Source organism: Drosophila grimshawi, unplaced genomic scaffold (assembly GCF_018153295.1).
Source record: "Drosophila grimshawi isolate 15287-2541.00 unplaced genomic scaffold, ASM1815329v1 contig_311, whole genome shotgun sequence".
Taxonomy (NCBI): domain Eukaryota; kingdom Metazoa; phylum Arthropoda; class Insecta; order Diptera; family Drosophilidae; genus Drosophila; species Drosophila grimshawi.
In genome coordinates, this window is record NW_025063098.1 from 17,624,550 (window position 1) to 17,648,788 (window position 24,239).

Here is a 24,239-nt window from a genome sequence, read left to right on the forward strand (position 1 = left end):
AATAAATAGAAGAAAAAACAGCCAGAACTAAACAGAATAAAAACTTGGCACAGGTTCAATGGCCAATTGTGGTCGTCGTCAAGGGGTTAGGTGGGTAAGGGAGGGGGTAGCGAAGACAACGTGAACGTGAAACGTAAACGTTTGCTTGCCGCAAAGACCGCGAATCCAAATTTAAAATTCCACAAATGTCATTTCTGTTTTTATTGAAGAGGAAGAAGCGCCGGGAAGCGAAGCAAACGTTGCACTGTGTATGAGAGCAAGAGATAGAAAGAGAGAGAGAGAGAGAGAGAGAGGCAGTCAAGCCTGTGGGCCAGAGTACAACTTGCAACATGTTGCATAAATTAGCCAAAAGAGTTGAGCATAGAGTCAAGAAACTACAGTTGTCGTCACTATCCCTTTCAGCCGTGGCAGTGGCAGCATAAAACCGGAAAGTTGCAACACTAAAAATAGCCACGGCTGCACATGTTTGTAGCAGCAGCAGCAGCAGCAGCAGCAGCAGCCGATGTATCTGACGGATGACGGCACTTGCTGCTGGAACTGCCTGAAACCCCCTGCTGCTGTTGTGTGTGTGTGTGTTTGTTGTGCGCTTGTGTGTGCCCCTTATGCCAACTGCGTACTTTCTTTGCCCAGTCAGCATTCGTCTCAATTTTCACCCAAACACACAGCGCACCGCACACACATCGGCATCGCTGCTTCCTCTTTTCTACGTAGCGGTTTCTTTATCAGCCTGTTATTTTGCGGCGTAATCGCCAAAAAAAAAAAACCAAAAATAAAACAAAACCAAACAAAAAAAAAAACAGAAAAAAAAGGGGACCGCAAAACGACAGACAGAACGACGCAGTGACCGACTACTTCCGCGAACAAATAGCAAAAAACACACACAGACACACACACACTCAAACACACACCAACAATTATAAACAATAACAATAACTTCTCGTACTCAAACTCACACTCAGAACTCACACTCTTGCGACTCACATCATCAAAACTACGAGTATATTGGGGTTTCGCTGGAAATTAAGTTTCAGATGTCGCCAGTGCAGCACATTCTTTTTGCCTTTTTTGCTTTTTTTTATTTTTTTGGTTTTTTTTTTGTTTTAAATGCGCAGACAGCGAGGTGTTAAACTACAATAATAACAACAATAACAACAATAACAGGAACAACAATGAGCTAAAATAATCACGTGCATGACGCACAGCGTTTCATGCGAATTTGAATTCGAATGCGAATGCGATTTAGTTCCAAGGAAAATGATAGGCATACTTCTATGAAAAACTCGCATATAATAAATGATTAAAATAGCCACAGACATTCATTTTAGTACAACGTAATTACCTTAAGTTAGTTGAGTTGAGCTAAATCTACCTTGACCTGCCTGGACTATAGCAACTATATTGAAATGATGGGGCGACAGGCTCGAGTAATTAACCCAGAAATTCTATACGGATCTAATCTATTCACATATGATCATATTCATCAATTAGCGTTGTAAATTATAGCTTTAAGCGCCCTTCAATTTTAAAATTAAGTAATTAGTTTGGTTTTGACAAAAAAGAAAAAATTTAAAAAAATTCCACTCCACTAATAATTCACATTTAGTATTTGTATAACAACTGCCATTTGTATTCATAATTAAATTGATAAGCTCGCACAAGCCAGAACTCTTAACTAAGTAATATAATAAATAATAATGCAAGCATTTGAATTAAGAATTATACATTTATATGCCACACAAATTGAACTTAATTAAACTTTAGTCGAACACTAAACACGCTTCAATTTAGGCCAAATGAGAATCGCCTAAAATATCACCCCAGTTTGATGAGATTCTTTAGTAAGTTTGACAATATGTAAGCAACAGAATCCATCAATACAAAAAAAAAAACATATTTTCATTAAGAAATTGATTTAATTTTGCAATGTGAAATTTAAATTGAATAATGTCAATGAACTTGCTTCAAATCGATAGCTCGCGAAATTTAATATATATACAATTACATATATATATATATACATGTTTACATTAGTACTTATCAGTCAATGGAAAAGATAGCCTGTAAACATTTAATAAGACTGCTTTTAACTGATTAAAAAATAAAATAAAGCCCACAATAAATCATAAAACCACAATGTGGCTTTAACAGATACAATAAAACTACAATTTTCTTAGAAAAACATTCAGTGGTTATGAATGGGAATTGATCGTATATATATATATATATATATATAATTTTTTTTTTTTTTTTAGATCACGTGCGTATGTGTGAGTTACTACTCTTCTGGTATTTACGTATGAATCGATGTAAACAAAACGCAAAAAACAACGTTTTGCCACTTAATAGCGAAGTTAAAAGCGCATTAATTGCAACTTTGAGTGAACGGACGTGGTCCAAGCAGACAGTCAATAAATGGCGGGGTCTCTATGGTTGTAAAGGGGTGGCGAAGGGGGGGGCATTGGGTAGGCAAACAAACGAACATGTGTAATATTTCATGTATTTATTAAGTAACATGCACAAGCACAACAAAGTGCAAAATACGACAATGCAAACAATGCAACAACAGCAGCAACAGCAGCAGACGACAACAACAACAACGATGACGATTACGATGAAAATGGCCAGGGGAATAACGATGAGAATCACGTTGAGAATGGCCACTGACCGACCCACAAACAAACTGAACTGGAATAATATGCAAAAAATAATACAAAATGACGAAGAAAAAAACGAGAATGAAAGAAAAGAAAAGAAAAGAAAAGCTAACGAATAACACATACCCTAGCTCAGCAGCGTATACTTGTCTAAACTTGTATTATTTATGATTGATATTGATGTGATTAAGTATGAGCATGTTAATAATTGTAAAAATGAATTTAAACAAATTGGTTTACAATTTTAGCAGCATTTATACCTGTTGAGTTTGACCAAATTTGTTGCGGCTCGTATGAAATCTTCACCATCGATAATAGATATGATGTCTATTGTATGGTAGCTTTTAAAGGTATATAATCTACGCTGACCATTTTGACCATGTTTCCAATCATGCTATTAACATATTTAACCTTATGCTTCGGGAATGCATAAAATATAACACATTAACCTATTTACATAATGTAATCGGAACCAAGGAACCACAAGTATATCCAATCTAGTCGAACTAATAATATAATTAGCCGTTAACAATGAATTTTGATACCTTGGCATCAACTCCACTCAGATCTCAAATGCATCAGACAGAAAAACGCATTTCAAATTACAACTAAGCCCATTCTTGATGTTGTTAATGGCAACTATATTTAAGTGATCACTTTAATTGTTAACCTTACTATTGTTATTATAGTAATGAACAATGTAGAAGTCTCAATCTGTTAGCACTAGCTACATAAATAAAAAGAAAACGTATGTAGTAAAAACTTTCTTCAATGCATAGCACATTGCGTGACAATATCATAACGAGCGTCTAAAAAAAACAACAATAAAAAAAGCAAACCAAACAAAGCAATAAAAAAGAAAAAAGAAGAAGAAAAAAACAACAACAACAGTTGGTAGCTGACTCTTTGCTTGTCATCACTCACGCTCTTTTGGCCATGAACTTGACCATGTTTTCTTTGTTTGTTGTGGTGCAACAAAAAAACAACAAAACAAAAATACAAATGTTGCTAAATGATGCGTATTTTTGCAACAAGTTGGTAAAAAGAAGAAACCGGTTTGCATTATGTAATCGCTGAAATGGAGGTCAAAGGACTGCGAATGGACTCACCTTCCAGCCAGCGCTGCTATTCGAGTCGCCCTTATCCTTAAAGTATGCCACATTCTGGACCATCCACTCGTAGATTTGGCTCAGAGTTAAGCGTTTATCGGTTGCTGAGCCGATGGCGTGCGTTATGAGATCGGCATAGGATAGATTTCCCCATGCATTTCGACGCGATGAGTTCTTTTTGGCCGCATTCGCATTCTGCATGGCCTGCTGCGGATCTGTGAGTAGATATATACACATATATACACATAAATATATATATATGTTGGTTTGATGAGATGTGTGTAAGGAGTGACTAACCTGCCAGCTGCTGATTGCTCGCTTTGGTGCTGTCCAACTCATCGACTGGCTCCACAAAGTTCTCGGGACGGGGACAGGGCCACGTGTTGGAGCGTGCACGTGTTTGTGGCTCGAAGCCACCATCTGTTGGCAGCTCGCCCACCAGCTGATCCATGTGCAGCCCATTATCGGAACGGGGCAGGTTGGACCACTCCTGTACAAAGCCGTCCATGATGGCAAACAGTTCGTTCTGGAGTTGCAGCTTTCTAGCTTTCGTCAGCTCACTCCAAAACTCAAAGCTGCAATGGAGAGAGAGCGAAAGAGAAAGAGAGAGAGAGAGTGAGAGCGGGAAAGAGAGATTGATTTTATTGTGCAAGTGGATCGCATTTTTATTGTTCTTTGTTTTTTATAATATTTAAATATTTCATTTGAAAGTGAATACTAATTAGAAATATACAAAATCCCCGTTTCGTGACAATTATCAGCTGAGCAAATCCAAAACACAAAACGAGACCGATTAGCTCCTTAAACCTGGATGTGAAATCATCAAAATGATAATTGAAAAATAAGTTGTGTTCTATTAAAAAGACAGAACATATAAAGGAAGTATTCTTTTTCATTGTGTTTTGTTTGCTGACTGCTTTTTTGGCTGCAGAAAATGTATTAATTTCATAAATATGCATAAAATTGAAAAGAAATATAAACCAAAAATTAAATTTTTTTTTTAAATAAAAACTAATGTTTTGTCGATTTTTTTAAATTTCTACATCTACAATAAAAAATGTTGGATTGTCAACAAGTTAAAATGTTGTTCGAAACTTCTTATGCCGATTGTAGAAACAAACATTTTTGTATTTATTTTGTATCATAAGAAATATGCCATTTGTAGAAACAAATACTATCGTATTCATTTCGTAAGTAAGACATTTTGGCGATTTTTCTTAGTGTACTGCCAACTCTATTGAGATTCAATTGATTACCGTCTACTAACTGGTGCATTTAGCAGTCGACCTCTACAAATGATGCCGCACACAGAGTTTCAATTGATCTCACGTTCGCAGTTAATGTCAATTGCTTTAATTTGTAATTTGGTTAAATCATTTTGCCATGTCATTTTATCATTACACGTCGAGTATTCTCAATTGCGAACACGAATAGTTTCCACAGCTAATGGCCTAAAGCGAGCTCTCTATAGTTGTGTGGGGGAGGGGGGGAAAGTGTTATTATATTATCTAATAATAATTGATTGGCATATCATGAAGAAGCAGTTTAAGCCGATTTATTAACTGATTGAACCTGTTTGAAACGCACGGAAATTTACGAGTTCATTTTGTGAACAGAAAAACGGAATTTAGTTTACTTAATATATGTATGCCATAGATATGTAAATATGCTTAATGTCTGCTTAATGATATTAAACATTATATTAGACATATTTCTATGATTTTTCCCTTTTTTGCTATGAAATTCTAAATTTGAGTTTTCTTTACAAATATGTATTCATATATTTTTATTAATTATTTTGTATAAATATATGCATATATATATATATTTTTACTAATTTACAGATGTTCTCAGATTAGTTTGGAGCGAAGTGAAACGAACAGTGAGAAGAGAGTCGTAAGCGAAAAGAGGGTGTGTTAAAGAGTGAGAATATACTATATACTTAAGCAACTGTGTGTGTTACTTAGTGTGTTTCAGTGTATGTATATATATATATATATATATACATGTGTGTGTATGTGTTTGAGCACTTGCTTCTATCAGCAAACGCGTCGAGGACGGCAATGGACTGACGATAATGGTGCTATGGGTTATGATCTTGTTGTACTACTGTGCATTACTCAATTGAAATCCATCAAAAAGTGAGCGACTGAATAGAGTCGTTGGCTATTGTGACTAAATTTAGCATAAGCAACTAGAAATTTGAGGGAAACGCGACAGCAACCGAGATACCATTAATAAGCTGATCAAAATAAATGGCAGACCAAACTAGCGGGCAAACAGCGTCTATATAAATGTTAATATATATAATATATATAGATATTCATTTATATAGTAGGTCTGCATGTATGTGTGTGTGTATTATTATCAAAAGTCTATTGACACTGGCCGCGCTGTCTGCAAGGGGACACTGATAAGAAGCCATTGGAGAGATTGACTGCAGCTTGAAACGAACTTTGCACGCATTTCAAATGTTGTTGGCGCTCTTTTTCTGTTTCTTTTTTGTTTTTTTTTTGTCAGCCAAAAATTTGGTGTGCGCTCTTTTTTTAATGACAATGTACAATTATATACATATATGTATGTATATTGTATTTATATATATGTATGTAGTATCTTATCAGCCGAGCATTTTGCATTTTTAAATTACTTTCAATTCATTGAGGCATGAACTCAATTTCAGTTTGGACTCTCTCTTAAATGATAACACAGCCGCCCACAGTGTAAAGAGCGCGCCAAAGAGCGCAATAAAAATTAATCATTCACTCTCTCTCTCTCCCTATCTCTCTTGAGAGTTTTGTAAACAAATACAACACACCTCACGCACACAAGCACACGCACACGCACACACATTGAAAACTGAATATATGTATGCGTGTACTATAAAATGTTTAACGAAAGAGACGCAAAAAACAACGGCCGATGATCGCCGCAGTCTTTTTTATTGGGTTTGTTTTCTTTTTTTTTATACTCAACATTTCTTTGCCGCTTTTTTTGAAAAAAAAAATAAATAAATAAAATAAAATACAGTGGCGCACTAGGTCTAAAAGTGTGAGTGTGTGTGTGCGTGTGAGTGTGTGTATGTAGATAGGTAAGTAGGAGGCAGAAATGGCGATGGCGATGGCGCTGGCGACGGAGAAATACCTTGATACAGCCAGCAGCACAGAACACGGAAGTGTATCGTAACAACAATCGTTGCTATTGTTACGTACATATGTCTACATGTGTTTGTCTTAGTGTGTGTGAGTATCTTAGAAATACCTGTGCAGATAATTCGCACACATGTTAGTTCTTTCCAAGAATTTGAATACCTTTATAAGCATTTCTTAACCGACAACCAACAACAGCACAGAATTCTCGCTGAGCCAAACTTTAGCGTAGGCGAAAATACAGGTATAGAAAGAAATTCGAAATTACCAACTGTTTGTTCTTCAAGTTCAAGTTCAATAAATGTGGCAATAATAAGAACTTTAATACTTAAATTCAAGCTGCTTTAGTGTTATTTCAAGATCTTATCTAGAATCAAATACAAAATGCTTAAGTGTTTCAAGATGTGCTTAGAATTGGTTTAAAATGTCAGAGCTTTAAAATTATTATCCTTAATTCTTGAACTCAAACTGCTTCGAAGTCACTTCTCAGATTATAGACAATATTAGCTTTTTGAAAATAATAGTACTCATTATTCCTCAGTGTAAATATGTATTTAGATAAGGTCACGCTTGTCGTTCCTCGTCATATTGCCATTATATAATATTTCTAGCGTGTTTACTTTGTGTGTTTGGAAATTACACAATAAATAACTGCACTAAAACTCAAACTGACCTTAGACACTGCAACCAACATTCTCACAAGCCAAAACAGACAAGAAATACATAAAACTAAAAGAAACAGCACTGCAATAAATATTGTTTTTATGTGTCAACATTTTTATTTTCTCGTTGATAGCTTCAAAACTATTCTTAGATACAACTGCTAGCATTGCGTTTTAAAAATAATGCAGAATATGAATGCATTTACACATTTAGAAATGTATCTACTAGATAGTATCTATAACTTTTAAACAGTGCGAAAATTGCGTCGCACAAGCGAAAATCCAATGGCTACTTGTTGCCGCCAAAAACAAATGCGAAGAAATAAGAATGACACTGATTAAACGTCATTACTATATATTCATATATGTACACATATAAATATGTATACATATATATATATATATAGTATATTTCAAACTGCGACATATAACGAAATTATAAAAAATTATAAAAACAAATGTAGACATCCAAAACAAAAACAGAGCAAATTATTCTATTGATCTGCGGTATTAAATTCACACAACTTAATCTCGCTCTCCTCTTGCTTTTTTAATAATTTGCGTCATATACATATTTTTCAATTTGTAATTCCAAATCAATATTATCATATTCGATCACAATCAAGGCTTATTAATTCTATGTATCAGAGATTATGAATAATAATAAAGATGATGATATTTATTTACAATTGGCGACAACAACGCACACAAATCACATCAAAACAGAAACCTACCCAACAAAAAAAATCTAGACCTACGCACGATGAAAGTGAAATAAATAAAATGGGCAAGCAATATATACATACATACACCTACATATATATATATATATATATGTGTATATATATAATCATTATGTATAATTATTACTAGGTGAAAATGAGTCAGGAACGTTTCTCAAAAAAAAAATGTGGGCGAGAAATTAGCATTAGAAATTTCTAAATTAAACAAAGTAGTTCAAAAAAAATACTACAAAAAAATATGCATTACACAAATCTCCATATGGATTTCTGTCGAATGATCGAATGCCCCAAATTTGCCAAATAAAAATAAAAATCCCAAAGAAAGAAATTTTGGCAATTTTAAATTTTCAATGTCACGAACAGAAAGGAAAAGTTTGTTTGGTTTGACAGCAACTCATTAGCAAAATGTGTCAGGTTTAACCAAATCTATATCTGGCTGAGAACATATATATATATATGTATAACTCATATCTCTAGGTCGTAAAAGTGCCAACTATAAAGAGAGGTAAATCTTTTAAGAAAATATAATTATAATAATAATAATAAAGAACAAAAAAAGAGCTGGCGAACGAGCAAGAAATAAAAGCAATAAACCAAATACACAACGTAATAAAAACAAAAATAAGAAGAAAGACAAAAGACAAAAGAGAAAAAGAGAGAGAGAGAGAGAGGGAGACGGAGAGAGTGTGAGTACAGCAGCTAAACAAAAATAACCAAAGCTCGTTACGTAATTTCTCTAACATTCTTATAAGAATATTAAATCGCAGAGAGGGCGCCATGTGCATAAATAAAACATATATACTCATTTGGATATAAACATTTAAGGAGCTTGACTAAATCAGGTGATAAGCAAAGATTGGTGGATATATATATATATATATATATATATATATATATATATATATATATATATATATAAATAATATATATAATTATATCTACATACATTATGTGTGCATGTGTATAGCTATACGTGCGGAAAGAAACATTTATCTGGTGCTTATCAGATATGGCCAAGTAGATCGCTGCTAACTTTAAAAAAGAAAAGAAAAAATAAAGACCAGCATATGCTCAGAGCCGCCCATGTGATTATTACGATACTCTGTATTCATTAAAAATACGTATTAGGTGTATAATGTTATTGTGTAGGTAAATATCTGCGAGCCCATTAAATATTTCAATGCCGAATCAGAAGGCTTAACTTTGACTTAGATTTAATTTAAGTTCGATAACAGAATAAAATAGTACTAAATCAGCTTGGATCAAGTATTTGCATTATTAAATTAGCAGTTTCTATAAGATTATTATAAACTTGCTTCAAGAATCATTTTTCCATTTTAATTTATTCATTCAAAAACGTCTCGAGTTAAGAATACTCAACTTGAATTAATAATTTATTTTGCAAATTTTAGATCCATAATGGTTTCTACTTATTTAATACTTTTTGAAATTTTAAGTTCCAATTTGTAATTCTAAATTTGGAAGAGGGTTGAGAGCACAGGGTACCTTCTCGTCGTGCCAGCCTCAACTCAAAAGCACTCTTACTTGTTATGCATGAGAAGCAGTCAACCCCTTCGCACATGGCCAGGTTCAGTTACGTGGAAGTAAGAGATCAGGTCCAAATACCATACAATATGCACATACATAGAATATACACACGCACACACACAGACGCACACACACAGACGCACACACACGCACACACACACATATAATTGTACACAGCACATGCCTGGCATAACTCGTCAAACAGGATTATTAAGCAAAGTATGTCAGCGCTGGTTGGCTTTGCTTTAAAGACGCTAAACTCAACTCAACTCCAATACAGACACGACTCGAGAGTCGGCCCTCTGAGATGTAAAATAAATAACTGACAGCTGGTCGGTCCGTCGTTCAGCCCGTCTGCCCGTCTCTCCGTCTGTCGGCCGGCCGATCAGACACCACTCAACTTGGTCTGATGATTGCCTGGTCAGTCAATCTGGTCAGTTTGGTGGTGGTCTACTTTGGCCGACAAAGCGACACAACTCTCAACTTGGCCAGCTGGGAACAGCTTCCTCATACCAATATTTAAATGATTGAGCCCCCAAAAGAAAAAAAAAGAAAGAAAAAAAAGCGAATTGCATGAATTGGTATCGATCGGACGACCTTTTGGGGCCACCATTCGTATGATATTGACCCGCTGATTAGCATTCCCCCTTCATGTGGCGAGAGTGAAACTTGCGCTGCATTTTAAACAACTTTCCCTGGGACCATATTCATGTCATAAAGGAGCTGAATTATATATAAGCAAAATACAATGCTTAATTTCAATAAATTCGTATTGTCCAGTTAACTCTAACTATTAAATCGGAAAAGGAACAGCCTTTTGACCGTTTGAAATACAGAATCCGAATAGGAAACGGGATCAGCACTTAAATTAACAATCTTTTTAAGACCCAAAATCGAAATCGAAACGTTAATGAATTTATGGTTTGACAACCTGAGTAAAAGTATTAAGTATGATTAATATTATTTTATATTGGTCGCATTGTGTACTGCTAATTGTGCAGTTGAATAAATAATTAAATTCACACGACCTTTTGGAAATATTACAGTAAACTTGACACTAATGAAAATTTGAATTATTCGCGAATTTTAATTTTCTCGGGAGTAGCTAGCAATATTTAAGGGAACACATTGATTAACAATCTATCGAGGAGTTGCACTCACAACATCGCCTCACTTGATGCACTCGAAATGTTGGCACTTTATCACACTCACTTTGTGCCTTGTGCTTATCACAAAAAACGCAACTGAGATAACAAACAAACACACACACACACATATATATATGACGATCATTTTGTCAGACACTGTTGCCATGTGGCTTTCTACTTGGCTAGTAGCTCGACCAGTTGCCTTTACACAAATGTTTATACATGTGTATGAACACTGATGTATATATATATATATATATATATATATATATATCACTTCGGACATTCACTGTACTAAAACCTCGCACAAGAAATTTGTACTTGTGGCTATATTAAATATAATCATTTTATAATTAAGCGTTTATAATTTATTATACAATAGTTTTACACGATTTTGGGACTTGCCCCCTAAGCACTTGTAGTGTAAGAAAGAAGAAAATTATAAAATAAATAAATTACAAATAATTAATTGTGACTGTAGAATGCCTATTAATGATTTGCACGTGTATTTACAGAAGCTTACTTTTTATTATTATTTATTTTTCTCATTTTCTCATAGTTTGCCTTTAGTCACTGGTGTAAATTAATCATCTTGACCCTGCAGTCTCCCCCTCGACAGCTCTTCTCGTTTATCGCTGTGTAACGCTCTCTCTAATTGCAACAATATTGCAGAAAGTGGCGTACTCTCTTTCCCATATCGACACTCAGTGGCATGGAATGCAAAAGAAATCGCCAAAAGAGGCGGCAGCAAAACTGAGCGAGTTTTATTTTTTTCTTTTCATCAATTCAATCATTTCATTTAAATTTAGATAAATAGATAACAAAAATAAATTCTCTAGAAAATAATCAAACATTCAAGAAGAGCATCTATATACAGATCATGGCGATCTTTACTTGTTAATAAATTATTTACTCAATTAACGGGGAAGTGCATTCAAATTTAAATGCTTATTGCAATTGCAATTCTGCCATCTCTTTCGCACTTGTGTTGGCGCTTTACACGTGCCGTGAGGAAGGTCAAAGAGAGAAACACGCGCCTCACGTTCAGAGAGGAAGACCGTTTGACAGAAAGAGTGAGAGAGAGAATGATAGAGAGACAGAGAGAGGATTGTAAATGAAATTCACTAAAGCAATGCAATGATTCTTTCAGTCGTCAAATCGTTTTTGATTGATCGATCGATCAATGGATGATGCATGGAAAAGCAATTTTTAGTAGAAAAGTAGTAAGTTGAAGTATAGTTGTATTGAATGTATTTAAACACACACAAACATACATTTAATATATATGCATATTCTCTTTTATATTCACACTTCGAATTTAAGTTTAGCCACAATGATTTGATTTTGTTGTAGTCTCAGTTGCTCGAATCGAATACTCTTCACTTTTGTCAGTAGTAATTAACACCAGCTATTGATAAGCCATATAAATAAATACACACAAACACACAGCACAGAAAATACGCAAAGCGCTTATCACAAACACAGATCAGATCACTACAAAATCGACCCATTTTATTTAATCTCTTGTGCTAAATCTAACTTCAATGTCAATTTTGTTTTGAAAAATATAGAAAATTACTGGCAAACAAACAATGTGTAAACGGAAGAATAAATTGCAAATGCTAATGCAAAAATTTAATAAAAAAAAAAGAAGATAAACAGTTTATATTAATGTTGAGTTGCTAGTTATAGTAATATTGCTATTTTAACACTGCCAAATAATATAAATAACTAAGTCAAAATAAATATAAAATATGCTCGTAAGAACATAAAACTTAAACAAAGTATGCCTTAAATACAGACAATAAATACAAATGACGAAATAAACAAATAAATATAAAATATGTTTATGAATAAATAAATTGCATTGTGCCCAACATCGCCTACATTCACATTCTTTACATTTCGCGATTCCATTGTGATCCATTATTGTCATTAACGTTGGAGTTGAAACATTACCCGTTGATTTAAATAAAACACCTGACTGGCATATATTTATTTATAAAAACAAAAATTTCATTTTATGTTGCTTTAAATTTGAAGAAATGACATACTTTTCTTGAAATATCAGCTGTTTTCCTGACATCGTATGTGGAAAATATAGAATGTTCTCCCTTATGGGAAAAAATACAGGCAACTTCTTTTTTTTGTATTCTGTCTGTAAAAGACAATATATTTCTTGGTATAAAGCCAAAAGCTAATTTACAATTTAGACATTTACCTTCTGAATAATATGGTGACCAATTGACCATTGGCGCCAAAACTATGGCGATGTACTAAAATGTAAGTCGATTTTTTCGGAGTCTATCACTCGAATATCTCCCAAAATAATACTAAAAACGGATATATCGAAATTCTCATCAATAATAAAGCAAACATGAATATTTAATGTGTTCTGCATCCGTGAAATATTTAAAGTTCTGTGTGACAGCTGATATTACGAGTTAGAGCAATTCTTGCATCCATCATAGCTAACAAAAACTACACCTGAAAAAAAGGGGTAGATGAAGAGAAGAAGAGCAGCGTCAAACGACAAACGACAAACGATATTCGACAAAACGACAAAACGAGTGCGGGCAAAACGACGACACGCGCTATGCTCAATGCCTGTCTGCTATCAGCAAAAGCGCGTGGCTATTTTTAGACGTATTATCAGCAGTGCTCTAATTAAGATCTCTTCACTGAGCTTTCAAACAAAACAAAACAAAAAAAAAAACCAAAAAAAAACACTAATCAAAATCAAAGCCATGTCTGCTGCAGTCAAACACACACACACACGAAAGAAGCGAATAAAGAGAAAGAAATTAAAAAGAGAGTTTTATGCACAAGTAATTGTTCTATTCCGCTTGCTGCGCTAATTGGTCAAAAGTTACAAAGTGCTATTGATATATCTACTAGAATATATTCTTATTGGATTTCGAGTTATTTACCTGTTCAAGTCCAGTAGGAAATTTAGTAGATGCTTAGCTGTTTTTGTTGTTGTTGTTTTCGTTATTATTGCTGTTAATGTTGTTATTAATATTTATATTATGTATTTTATGCACTTTATTTATTAACACTTTGAAAGAGTCTCTCTTTATAGTGCATTTAAATAGTTATTTCTTTTTAATTTTTGTTGTTGTTTTGTTTTGAGCAAAACATGTGCCGGTTTTGTGCATTAATTAAATTAATTAATGATTCTTTAGCTTAGCGCTTTTAAGGCTAACTGGCATAATTTCTTGCTCACACACACACACTCACAGACAGAGCACACGCACACGTAGATCGATTCTACATACAGATAAGCATTAGTATGTAAATATATATGTATATATATATATATATATATATATATATATATATATATGTGTAGAACTTATGTATTTCGACACTGTTTTTGTTGTTGTTGTTTTTAGTGGGCGGCTTTTTGCTGTTGCTTGAGCTAAAAACATACAAATTAAACTGTATTTACTTTGGGAATAGTAACAACAAAAAAACAACAAGAGCAAATATAAAAAGCTTTTTAAAGAGTACGCCTTTTGCTAAGAGAGATAGAGCAAAAGAGAGAGCGAGAGAGAGAGAGCGGGCGAGAGATCGCGTCACGTCACCAATTCATGCCAATTGGACGCATACAGAAATTAATTGGAATTCGTATAAGAATTCAATGAAAGCGTGCACACACACACTAAGCGATCTCTACACACACACATATGCATATATATACATATATAAATAAATATATATATTTATATAAATATATATTTGTATATATATATACATTTGTATGTCTGTGTGTGTTTAAAGTTCAAATGGAAAAATTGATATGCATATGTTTGTATGTATGTATGTATATGTATATAAAGGCACGTTTACTGTTTATTTTTTGTATTCTTCTATTCTTCGCTTTACTCAAATTTAAATTTGAGCAGCTATTTTGATTTTGCACTAGTGTGTGTGTGTTGGTATGTGTTACCGGCAGTAAAAAAAAAAACAAAAACCCAATGAGAAAAGATCTTTGCAGCTTTTTTTTTTTGCTGAGGTATTTTGTTTTTAATTCTTTACTACGCACATTCTTCAAACGTTAAGTTTATTATGCTCTTGTCGTTTCTCTGTGTGTATGTGTGTGTGTTTGTGTTTTTGTGTATTTTCTTCTATGCTGTGTTCACTTTTTTCTTCTTTTTTTTATTTCGTTCACATGTAAATGTTTTGATTTGGAATTTTACGAGATTTTGCTGCTCCTGCTAATTCGTGTTTCGTGGTCACACTCGATATATCGTTCACGGTTTAAATATATATATGTACATAAATATGTATGCGAATTCGGGGGGGAAAACAGAACACGTGATCAAAACGGATCAAAGCATTTCTTCTTCGATTTACTTTTTGCTTGCTTTTTTTTTGTTGGCTGTTGGTGACGTTGTTGTTGGGGTTAAGTATCGCGCTTAACGCTGAACGACCTCGTGGCTTTTAACCGCAAACGCAACGGACTCTCTGTTCGTTAACTGCTTTCTAGTTGGATGCGAACTGACAACTGATTGGTATACGAAAAAACACCACAAGCCGAAGCGAAGCAGCGCGCAAAGCGACAACGACGAAGCGATACGAACGAAGCGACACGAACCAACCAACGAACGAACGAACAAGCGAACAGTTAGCCAGCCAGCCGGGCTCGTCTCTTACTCTAAGTGGTGTGGGCCGAGAGAGCTTTACGCTCAAGAGTATCGCTTGTTTGTGTGTTGTGTGTGAGTATTTTGAAATCCACACATTTGTGTTCCACACACAGAATTGCACGTTTTTTATATTTTGGCGCTCACATTTTTTAACAGCACATTCACACACACACATTAAGGCAATTGAGTAATAAATAATAAGCATATAGTTTGCGTATGTGTGTGTGTCTGATATGTATTTAAATATGTATGTTTATGTGAATTTAGTAGAATTTCTTAAAGATTTGCCAATTTGTTTTGCCTGCTACTTTCGTGCTTTCGCGAAGAGTTAAAACCAGTTTTTCACCTTGCCCATTATACTGATAAGCGGACCAAGAATTGTTATCATTGTGTGGGAAATTTACCAAAATTGCACTCTGATAAAATGCTGCTTACGATGAGTATGAGCTTTCCTCCACCCCCTTGCGATTTCCAGTTATCACATAGACTGGTTCAATCCGCTTGGATTTTTAAGTTGTATTTGTTGTTTTTTTTTTAATGTGCCTGCCACATAAATTCCACATATTACGCCGCTAATGAAGTCTAGACTCGAGAGACATTTCCAGCCGAAGTGAGGCTTAGTGGTTTATGGCCCAGACTGCAACAGCGACACATAATAATAATCTGAGTGGTGGAGGGAGAGAGACGCAATAAGTGCTCAAGGTTTTTTTTTATTTATTTTTTATTATTTTGCATCGATGCTAGATGAGAATTTATGGGGCAGAGATCAATTTGTAGTTCGAGTCATGCACCTGTTCTCTCTCTTTCTTACTCCTACTCTCTAGCCCTCCCCCTCTCTCTCTATATATATATATCTCTCTCTCTCTCATTCTCTTACTCGCACTCTTTCCAGACTGCATTTTGCATTTATATCGCATCCTAGTTGGGCTCAACTTTGATCAAGCTTTTAAGCTCAGATGAAACTTTCAGGTGTATGCAGATGAAGTGTAATTTTCCAGGCTTCCAGCTGAAAGTGTGAAATTAATTTCCACTGAATTTACTTAAAGATTTTTAAAAATTATCCACAACATTTAATTTATATGCATAGTTGACTTTAATCGATAGATTACAGAGTTTTTTTTTTCTATGTTTAAATATTCTTCATCAACTGCAATTTCCAGCCGACATGCAGATTCGTGTCAAAAGTTCACTCAGCACGCAGCTGTGACGTCACAAAACAGATAAATACCCACACACATGCATAGCACACACATCAGAAATGCTTCCCCCACACATTGAGTTCCACAGCGCATGCGTCGCTGTCGCGCAAGTGTCAAGCTTAAAAGCTTTGCTCCAATCGGAATTAGATGGGAGTAATGATATCAGAAGTCGCGACTGGCCTTCAAAAAATTATAATTTCTGTTTAATGTGCTGTGGCTGGTAATGGACTGGGTGGGGGAGGTAGGGTAGGGGAGTTGGTAGACTAAAGCTAACTCGACTGTTATGTGTGCGTGCGTGTGTGTGTGTATGTGTTGAATGTTTGATCTGTATTTGTATTTGTGTGTGTGTTTGTACAAATCGAATTTGAATTTAGGTACTAACAATTTGTGGTTGGCTTCCAAACTGGAATATAGATTGGATGATTTCTCTTCTGTGTGTGTGTGTGTGTGTGTGTGTGTGTGTGTGTAGAATGCTAGATGAGTAGCTAAAAATTTCATCGGCTTATAGCGTTTATTACTGTTATTTATGAGAGCTATAGCAGCACTTGAAATTAAATTCAAGTTTATTAATGATTTAAAAACACAAGAACAAAAATATTTTACAAACAGTTTATATATTTATATTTATTTAAAAAAAAACGTTATTTATTTTTAAAAAAAGTTAGTTGGGATTTAAAAAAAGGACATACATATTTTGTAAATATTTCACATTTTATATTTTATAAAAAACGTATTAGTTATTTTCGAAAGAACAAAAATAATTTACAAATATTATACACATTATGCATTTATATTTAATAAGAAAAAGAACAAAAATATTTTATTAATATTTGATATACTTATATTTAATGTTTTACAAGAAAATATATAAGGGATTAAAAAAAAAACGTATTTTATATTTTTACATATTTTTTTAATAAAAAATATGTCAATGTATTAATAAAAAAATAACTTAAATATTTTATATTTTAAATCTTATAGATATAAATTAAAGTTCAACTTGGACACAATTCCGGGCTTGAATTTAAATGATATGAGTAAGAGTCATCTATTTTCTTAACAAGCTAATAATTTGCCACTTAGAAGTGCTGCGCTTATTGCGTAATGTATTATTATTGACTGAAATTAATGCGATTATTGCAGTGTGATTGCTTAAGTGACGTAATTGATGCACAGACTGCAAAAGACACGACTCACGACTCGCCACTCAAGAATTGACGCAATTGAAAGCAAGAGCTTTCAATCCTTTCCCCCCTGACCAACAGCAACCTTTCCATGCGATCATCAACAGCCTCCGCCCATCATCATCATCATCATCATCATCATCGTGGAAGGCGTCAATGAAAGTGCGACTTATTTTCATGTTGTTGCTTGGAATCTAGTTATTCTCACACAGAGAGCACGTTCGCCGATGACGTCGCTTAATATGCAAATGTCGCGTACTCACACACATGCACACACACAAAAACATGCATGCATAAATATGTATGTGTGTGCGTGTGTTTGTGTGTGTATATCAGCTGTAATTGTGTGAGTGCGTATGTAAATTTGATGAAGCATTTCCTGATGCCGTACGCTAGAAGACACAAGATATAAATTCACAGATAAAAGAGAGGGAGTGCGTGCTGTCGCTCTTCTTCACAACATGGCATCCACAAGCTTAGGTTTTAGCATCCACAGAGCTGGCGTGTCGCCAATACAAAAAAAATCTAAAAACCACGTGGTCTTCAAGTTCACGCTGTTTAGCGAAGACTATGCGAAAATAGACAAAGACGTAGAGCACAATAAAAATATAGGCGAAGACACACACACATATGTTTGCCATGTGTAGTGAAGAAAACCACATGCTAAGCGAAAATATTTGGGTAGGCTGAGAGAAAGAGAGAGAGAGAAAGAGTGCAGCAAACAGGTTAGGAAAACAAAAACAAAAGCTAAAGAAAGCGGAAATAAGAAACATACAAAGCACGCGAGAGTTTTTATGTAAACAAAATCGGGAGTTCAACGAGAGCGAGAGATAGAGAGAGCAAGAGATAGAGAGAGCGGCTCGCGATCAGTGTAAATAATGGGGGGTGAAGTTAAAGCACAAAACACACACACGTGCACATATGTATGCATGTATGAATGTATATGTGTGTGTGTGTGTGTGTGCGTTGTGGCAAAAGCGGCGCAAAGTTAGAAAACAAAATTAAAAACCTAACCTTACCTAATGTGGTATGAAATGACACGCACAGACATACACATACACACACACACATACGCATAGTAGCGCAAAAACGTGGTTTGCGACGTTGACGTCGACAGCGCAGTCAGCGTCAATTGCGTCGTTTAAAATGCTGAAAGTAAAAAAAATCGTATGTTGCTGAAAGAACGAAAGCAAATAGAAAAAACGGCGAATGTTGAAATAAAATAAAAAAGTGAGCAAAGAGTTAAGCTCGCCAACAATTAATTCCTTAGAATTCATTCTAATATATTTGTCTGTCTGTCTGTCTATGCATGTTGAGTTAAAAAAGTAGTTAATACATTAATCTACTACAAGCTATTAAGCTCTTTGCTTATTAGCAACAGCAACAACAACAACAACACACACATTATTATGTTCCACAAGACCACTTGTATGATTTCAACTTACGCTCCACAATGGCTTGCTCTTTTTGCTCTCTCTTCCAAAACACACACACACATACACGCACCGCAACATTCGCTCGCTCTCTCTCTCTCTCTATGTCTTTCTCTCTCTCGCTCACACTAGCGTAACTTTCTCTCGTTGCGTATACTCTTCGCACTACTATAAGACTTTTCGCAGCTTCTTCGCTCGTCGCTCGTACTCTCAACCCCCTGAAATGCATTTGCGTTTGCCGACTCGCTCGCACCACAGCGCGCTTAAAGTAGCCGAGAGCGAGATGGGACGATTGCCTATGACAGGTATAACGGTAATGCGTATACGCAACCAGCCTTTTCTTGACACACTTTTCGTCGCATTGCAATCGTTGTGGGTGGGATGGGGTGTAGGGGGTCATTGCGGTTTGTCGGCCGTTAACTGTTGGTTAATAACGGCGTCGGGCTGCGCTTTGCCGGTGGGTGTGGCTCTTCAGGCTATGCCTGTGTGAGTGTGTGTGTGTGTGTGGCAATCAGGAGTCTGCGCAGCTCGTCCTCTGCTCCAATAGGTTGCCTGCTGGCGCCAGTTATCGCCGTTTAATTGTTGCCCGTTGTTGGGCATCCCGCCGAGCCTCCTGGTTGGGCAGCCAAAACTAAAGCCCAGAAGCACCAGGCTAGGCACCGTTATTTTCTGATTTTTTTTCTTATCACGAGCCGAAGTCCGTCGGCTTTTTTTCGACTTGGCTTGCTCTGAGTTTTTTTTTCTCCTTTGCCGTCGGCTTTTCTCGGGGGTTGCTGAGGTGCCATGAGTGTCCTTGGACCTCACACACACGCACAGTAGACTTTAACAGGTGAGACACTCGCTTAATGCTTGTCTCTTGAATTATGCCCCAAAAACCCCTGAAATCCTTCCATCCCGAATACCTACATATGTTTGTATGTAAATAAATGACATATCAGCAGCATATCAACACGTAATAATCACACAAATTAGAACATCGTCAGTAAGACACCACTCCCCCCTCCCCCACACACACACCCTACACCGCCCCCCCCCCCCTCCCCTACACACACACCCTACACTCGCCCCCCCGAAGACGCTGCCATATCAACAAGTGGCGCTTGGTTCCGGGGATACCCATTAGTAAATTGAGCAATGCCCATTATGCTCATGAGCATCTGAGTGGGAAATGGGAATGGGAAGTGGAAACGGCAATGGGAAGGGGAAGTGGAAATGGAAATGGGAAGTGGGTGGCCTTTAGTTGTTGCTGGTCTGTCTGTCTGTCCGATGGTCCGACTCTGGTCCCGTCGCTGACCTAATTAAGTCATTATAAACCCTGTTCATTTGAACTCATATTTCTCCATTTACCCCAAAGGCAAATAGCAGCTAAGTAAGAGGATCAGACTAAATTATGTCATATAATATTATGTATTTAAATGTGTATGTTTCTTTTCTTTTTTTCTGCATATGTCGGAAATTGCATAAAACATTTTTGTCGATTGCAATTTATATGGTAATTATCTGTTTGTAATCCGGTTTGTACGAATCAAGTTCATTTAAACTCGAAAATAAACAATTTTAATTCTGTTTAATTCTAGCATTTGAATATCTGAGCAAATATTTAATTTGAATTTTTTAAATTGCATAAAATTATTAAAATAAATAGAATTAAATTTCATTCAAAATATTTCGGAATTCCCCAAGACCAAATATACTTTAAATTTTCGACATATATAAGAAAAAATGTAATTTTTGAGTTATATTCACAGAGTGCCAAATGTGGATAAATATTTTATAAAATTTAGAAATGTTATATTTTCAAGATCCCATAAAATAGCAAAGAAATGCGTTCAGTTTTAGTAAAAATATTTAAAAATTAATCAAGACTAGAAAAGCTCAAAATTTTAGAAACAAAAATATATTATTGCATAAGGTATCGAAATATGGAATAATATAAGAACTACAAAATTATTCTCAATTCTACTCACAATTCCAGTTCAAATGGAGCATATTTTGGTAGGGGAATTTTTCATTTTTCTTTCTTAATGTTTGCGATTCAGCTATTTATTTGAATTTGCTTAGTCTGCTGTGCTGTTTGATTAATAAAGTTGATTAAATGAGACATAGAAAAGCACAATTGACTAGTGAATTGAAGCGTTTGAAATGCATTCAGCAACTACCCCAATTTAGCGCTATCAATTAGGTTAATGCAATATTTTGTATTTATATATACTTATATATATATATATAATTGAATGTATAAACGTAATCCCCCCCCCCCAACGATGACACTTAATTCAAGGGAGAAAATCGACAGAATGTGCGTCATTTCAAGAACTTAACTAATAAGTTGAGCAATTTGGCAGACAAACCAAATATGGTTGCAAGTGTTGTAATAATTTATAATTTACAGATATATATATATATATATATATATATATATGTATATATAAATACATATATATATATATATATGTGTGTGTTTGTATAGTAGAAACCACAAGCAGCAATCAGCACGTGGCTGCTGCACTTTTCATGGTTACATTGAACCTGTCACAGTAAATGCAGTCCCTGCCGCAGTCGGCGTCGCTGCTTCAGCCGGCGTCGCAGCTATTGGAAAATTTTTGTTTCGCTCGACATTTGCATTATCTGTGTAATATTTGCCCTGTGCATTTTTATGCACATGTCTGTGTCGATTACTAAGAATACTTTGTGTTCGAGCGAAGCATAGAGAGAGAGAACGAGAGTGAAAGACAGATAGAGAGAGAGAGAGAGAGAGACAGCTGTGCTGGAATGGGGAAGTTTTTGGTGGGTGAGAGCTGCTTTCGTCTCGGCACATTTGTCGGCCTTGCTGATTATGTGTAGAAACATGCACAAACACATACACACAGCACACACACGGCACACACATGCATACAGCTGCGGTCAAAATAATAGTTGTGCACACAAATGTTTTGCAAAATGTTAATAAAGAATACTTTAAAATATAGTGTGAAAAATGTACTGGATATAAGTAAAAATTAAGGATAGAGAAACGAATTAAAGTATTTTTGTATTGTATTATTTTAGCCAAAAAAGAAACCACTTAATAAACTCGTTCAGTTTGAAATGTTTATTAGAGGGATCGCAGGGAATATTGAATATTTGCAGTGCATGGAGCAGTGCTACTATTATTTTGACCGCGACTGTAAGTGCTACACATGCTTGTGCAGCAAGTTTGTGTGTGGTTTGCCTGCCCTCTTGTATTTGGGCTTATGCACTTGTCAATTTATGATGACTGTTGCAGTCGCTCCCTCTCTCTCTCTCTCTCTCTCTCTCTCTGTCTCGCTCTCTTGTAGTTGTTGCAATATTCTCTCTCTATCTCTCTCTCTCTTGCAAAATGCATGCGGAAACACGCACTTGGCATCAGCTGCAGCTTCTTTGTTGTAATTATAGATATATACTCCACTATATATATATATATATATATATAGGATGCCATATCGGTGCATTTATATAGTAAGTATGCTCTGATGTGACATTTGTGCCGGTTTGTGTCTGGCGCCTTCCGCTGACTGATAGCGCTCCTTTGCCCCCTTTGAAAGGAATGCGATCGCAGTCTGCTTGCTGGCTAGTCTTGGGAATGTTTTATATCAATATCGCTGCCCGAATGAAAGTGAGAATATAAAAAACAGATAATGTTTTCCACTTTTTTTTATATTACATTTATACTTGTGGATCATAGCAAAACTTCATCGATGACTGCAAATATACAATTAAATTTATCGAAATTAAAAGTTGTTTACAAGATGAAGCAGAAAATGCTGTTCAATTTTAAAGTTTTCATGGAATAAATATATTTTAATATAATATAATAATAATTATTAATATATAATATTATTATAATATTAGTATAAGAATAATTTTAACATTTTTATTTAGATAGGTGCAAATATGATTACATTATATATTGTTTTATTAGTAATTATAGACTTCATTCTGCCTCTTAAAGCTGAATATATGAGTACATAAAGTATGTATTGAGTACAGGGTATGTTCCAGTTGACTTTATTTCTCTCATTTTAATTTGCATATCTAAAAAATATAATGTGTTGCTACAAAAGATAAATTCTTTCAGCTATTTAAATTTGATATCAACAGTAAATGATCGACTGCGTTCTACCTCTGAAAAGCTAGACCGATTATAGCCGGACTTCTTTGAATATGAGTTTGTGGTTTCGCATAATGAGTGAAGGGAAGAATATACAAATGGGTTCTGTGCGTTGTTCAAGATGTGATCTAAGCCAGGCCCATCCACAACGCTGTCCCTTTTGGCCTGGCAGGGGCACTTGCCAAGGCAACCAATAGCCACTAAAAGGCTTAGATAATCCATTAGTGCCAAAAGGCCAATTCAGGGCAAAAGGTACAGCGACAACGATGTCAAAGCAAAAAGGACAACCGAGTTGAGTCCTCACTGTGCGTGCGGGTGCGTCTATCTGTCTGTGTGTGTATATATGTGCGTGTGTGTGTGTGTCTGACTCTGTGTGTGTGATGTCGATGTCGACACAGCAATTTGTACAAGTCAAATCCATTGGCGCCAAAAGTCTACGGCGCTGGCAAAGGCAAAAGCAAAATGCTAAAAGAAAACCAACGCAGGAGTTGAAAATCCGCTTAAAAAAGTGCCAAAAGTGCCGAACGTGCCAAAGGTATTGCAGTTTCCCCCCACCCCTGCCCCCAGTCCACCCCCTAAAGCCAACCCTATGGATGATAATTTATAGTCTTCAAAACTTTGCGTACAGTAAAAAG

The 24,239-nt window shown here is 35.3% G+C and overlaps 1 protein-coding gene across 2 annotated transcripts in view; it reads right to left on the reverse strand.

Annotated features, from left to right (window-relative positions):
* The window catches only part of LOC6567837 (forkhead box protein O), a 37,126-nt gene extending 22,846 nt beyond the window's left edge, over positions 1-14,280 (reverse strand). For both annotated transcript variants that reach the window (XM_001993890.3, XM_032739887.2), the window contains exons 1-3: positions 13,941-14,280; positions 4,061-4,338; positions 3,764-3,978 (exon numbers count right to left, since the gene is read on the reverse strand). In XM_001993890.3, coding sequence (XP_001993926.1) covers positions 3,764-3,978; positions 4,061-4,271 — 426 coding nt within the window. In that variant the 5' untranslated portion in view covers positions 4,272-4,338; positions 13,941-14,280. The remainder of the gene's footprint in view (positions 1-3,763; positions 3,979-4,060; positions 4,339-13,940) is intronic.
* Positions 14,281-24,239: the final 9,959 nt, after the last annotated feature.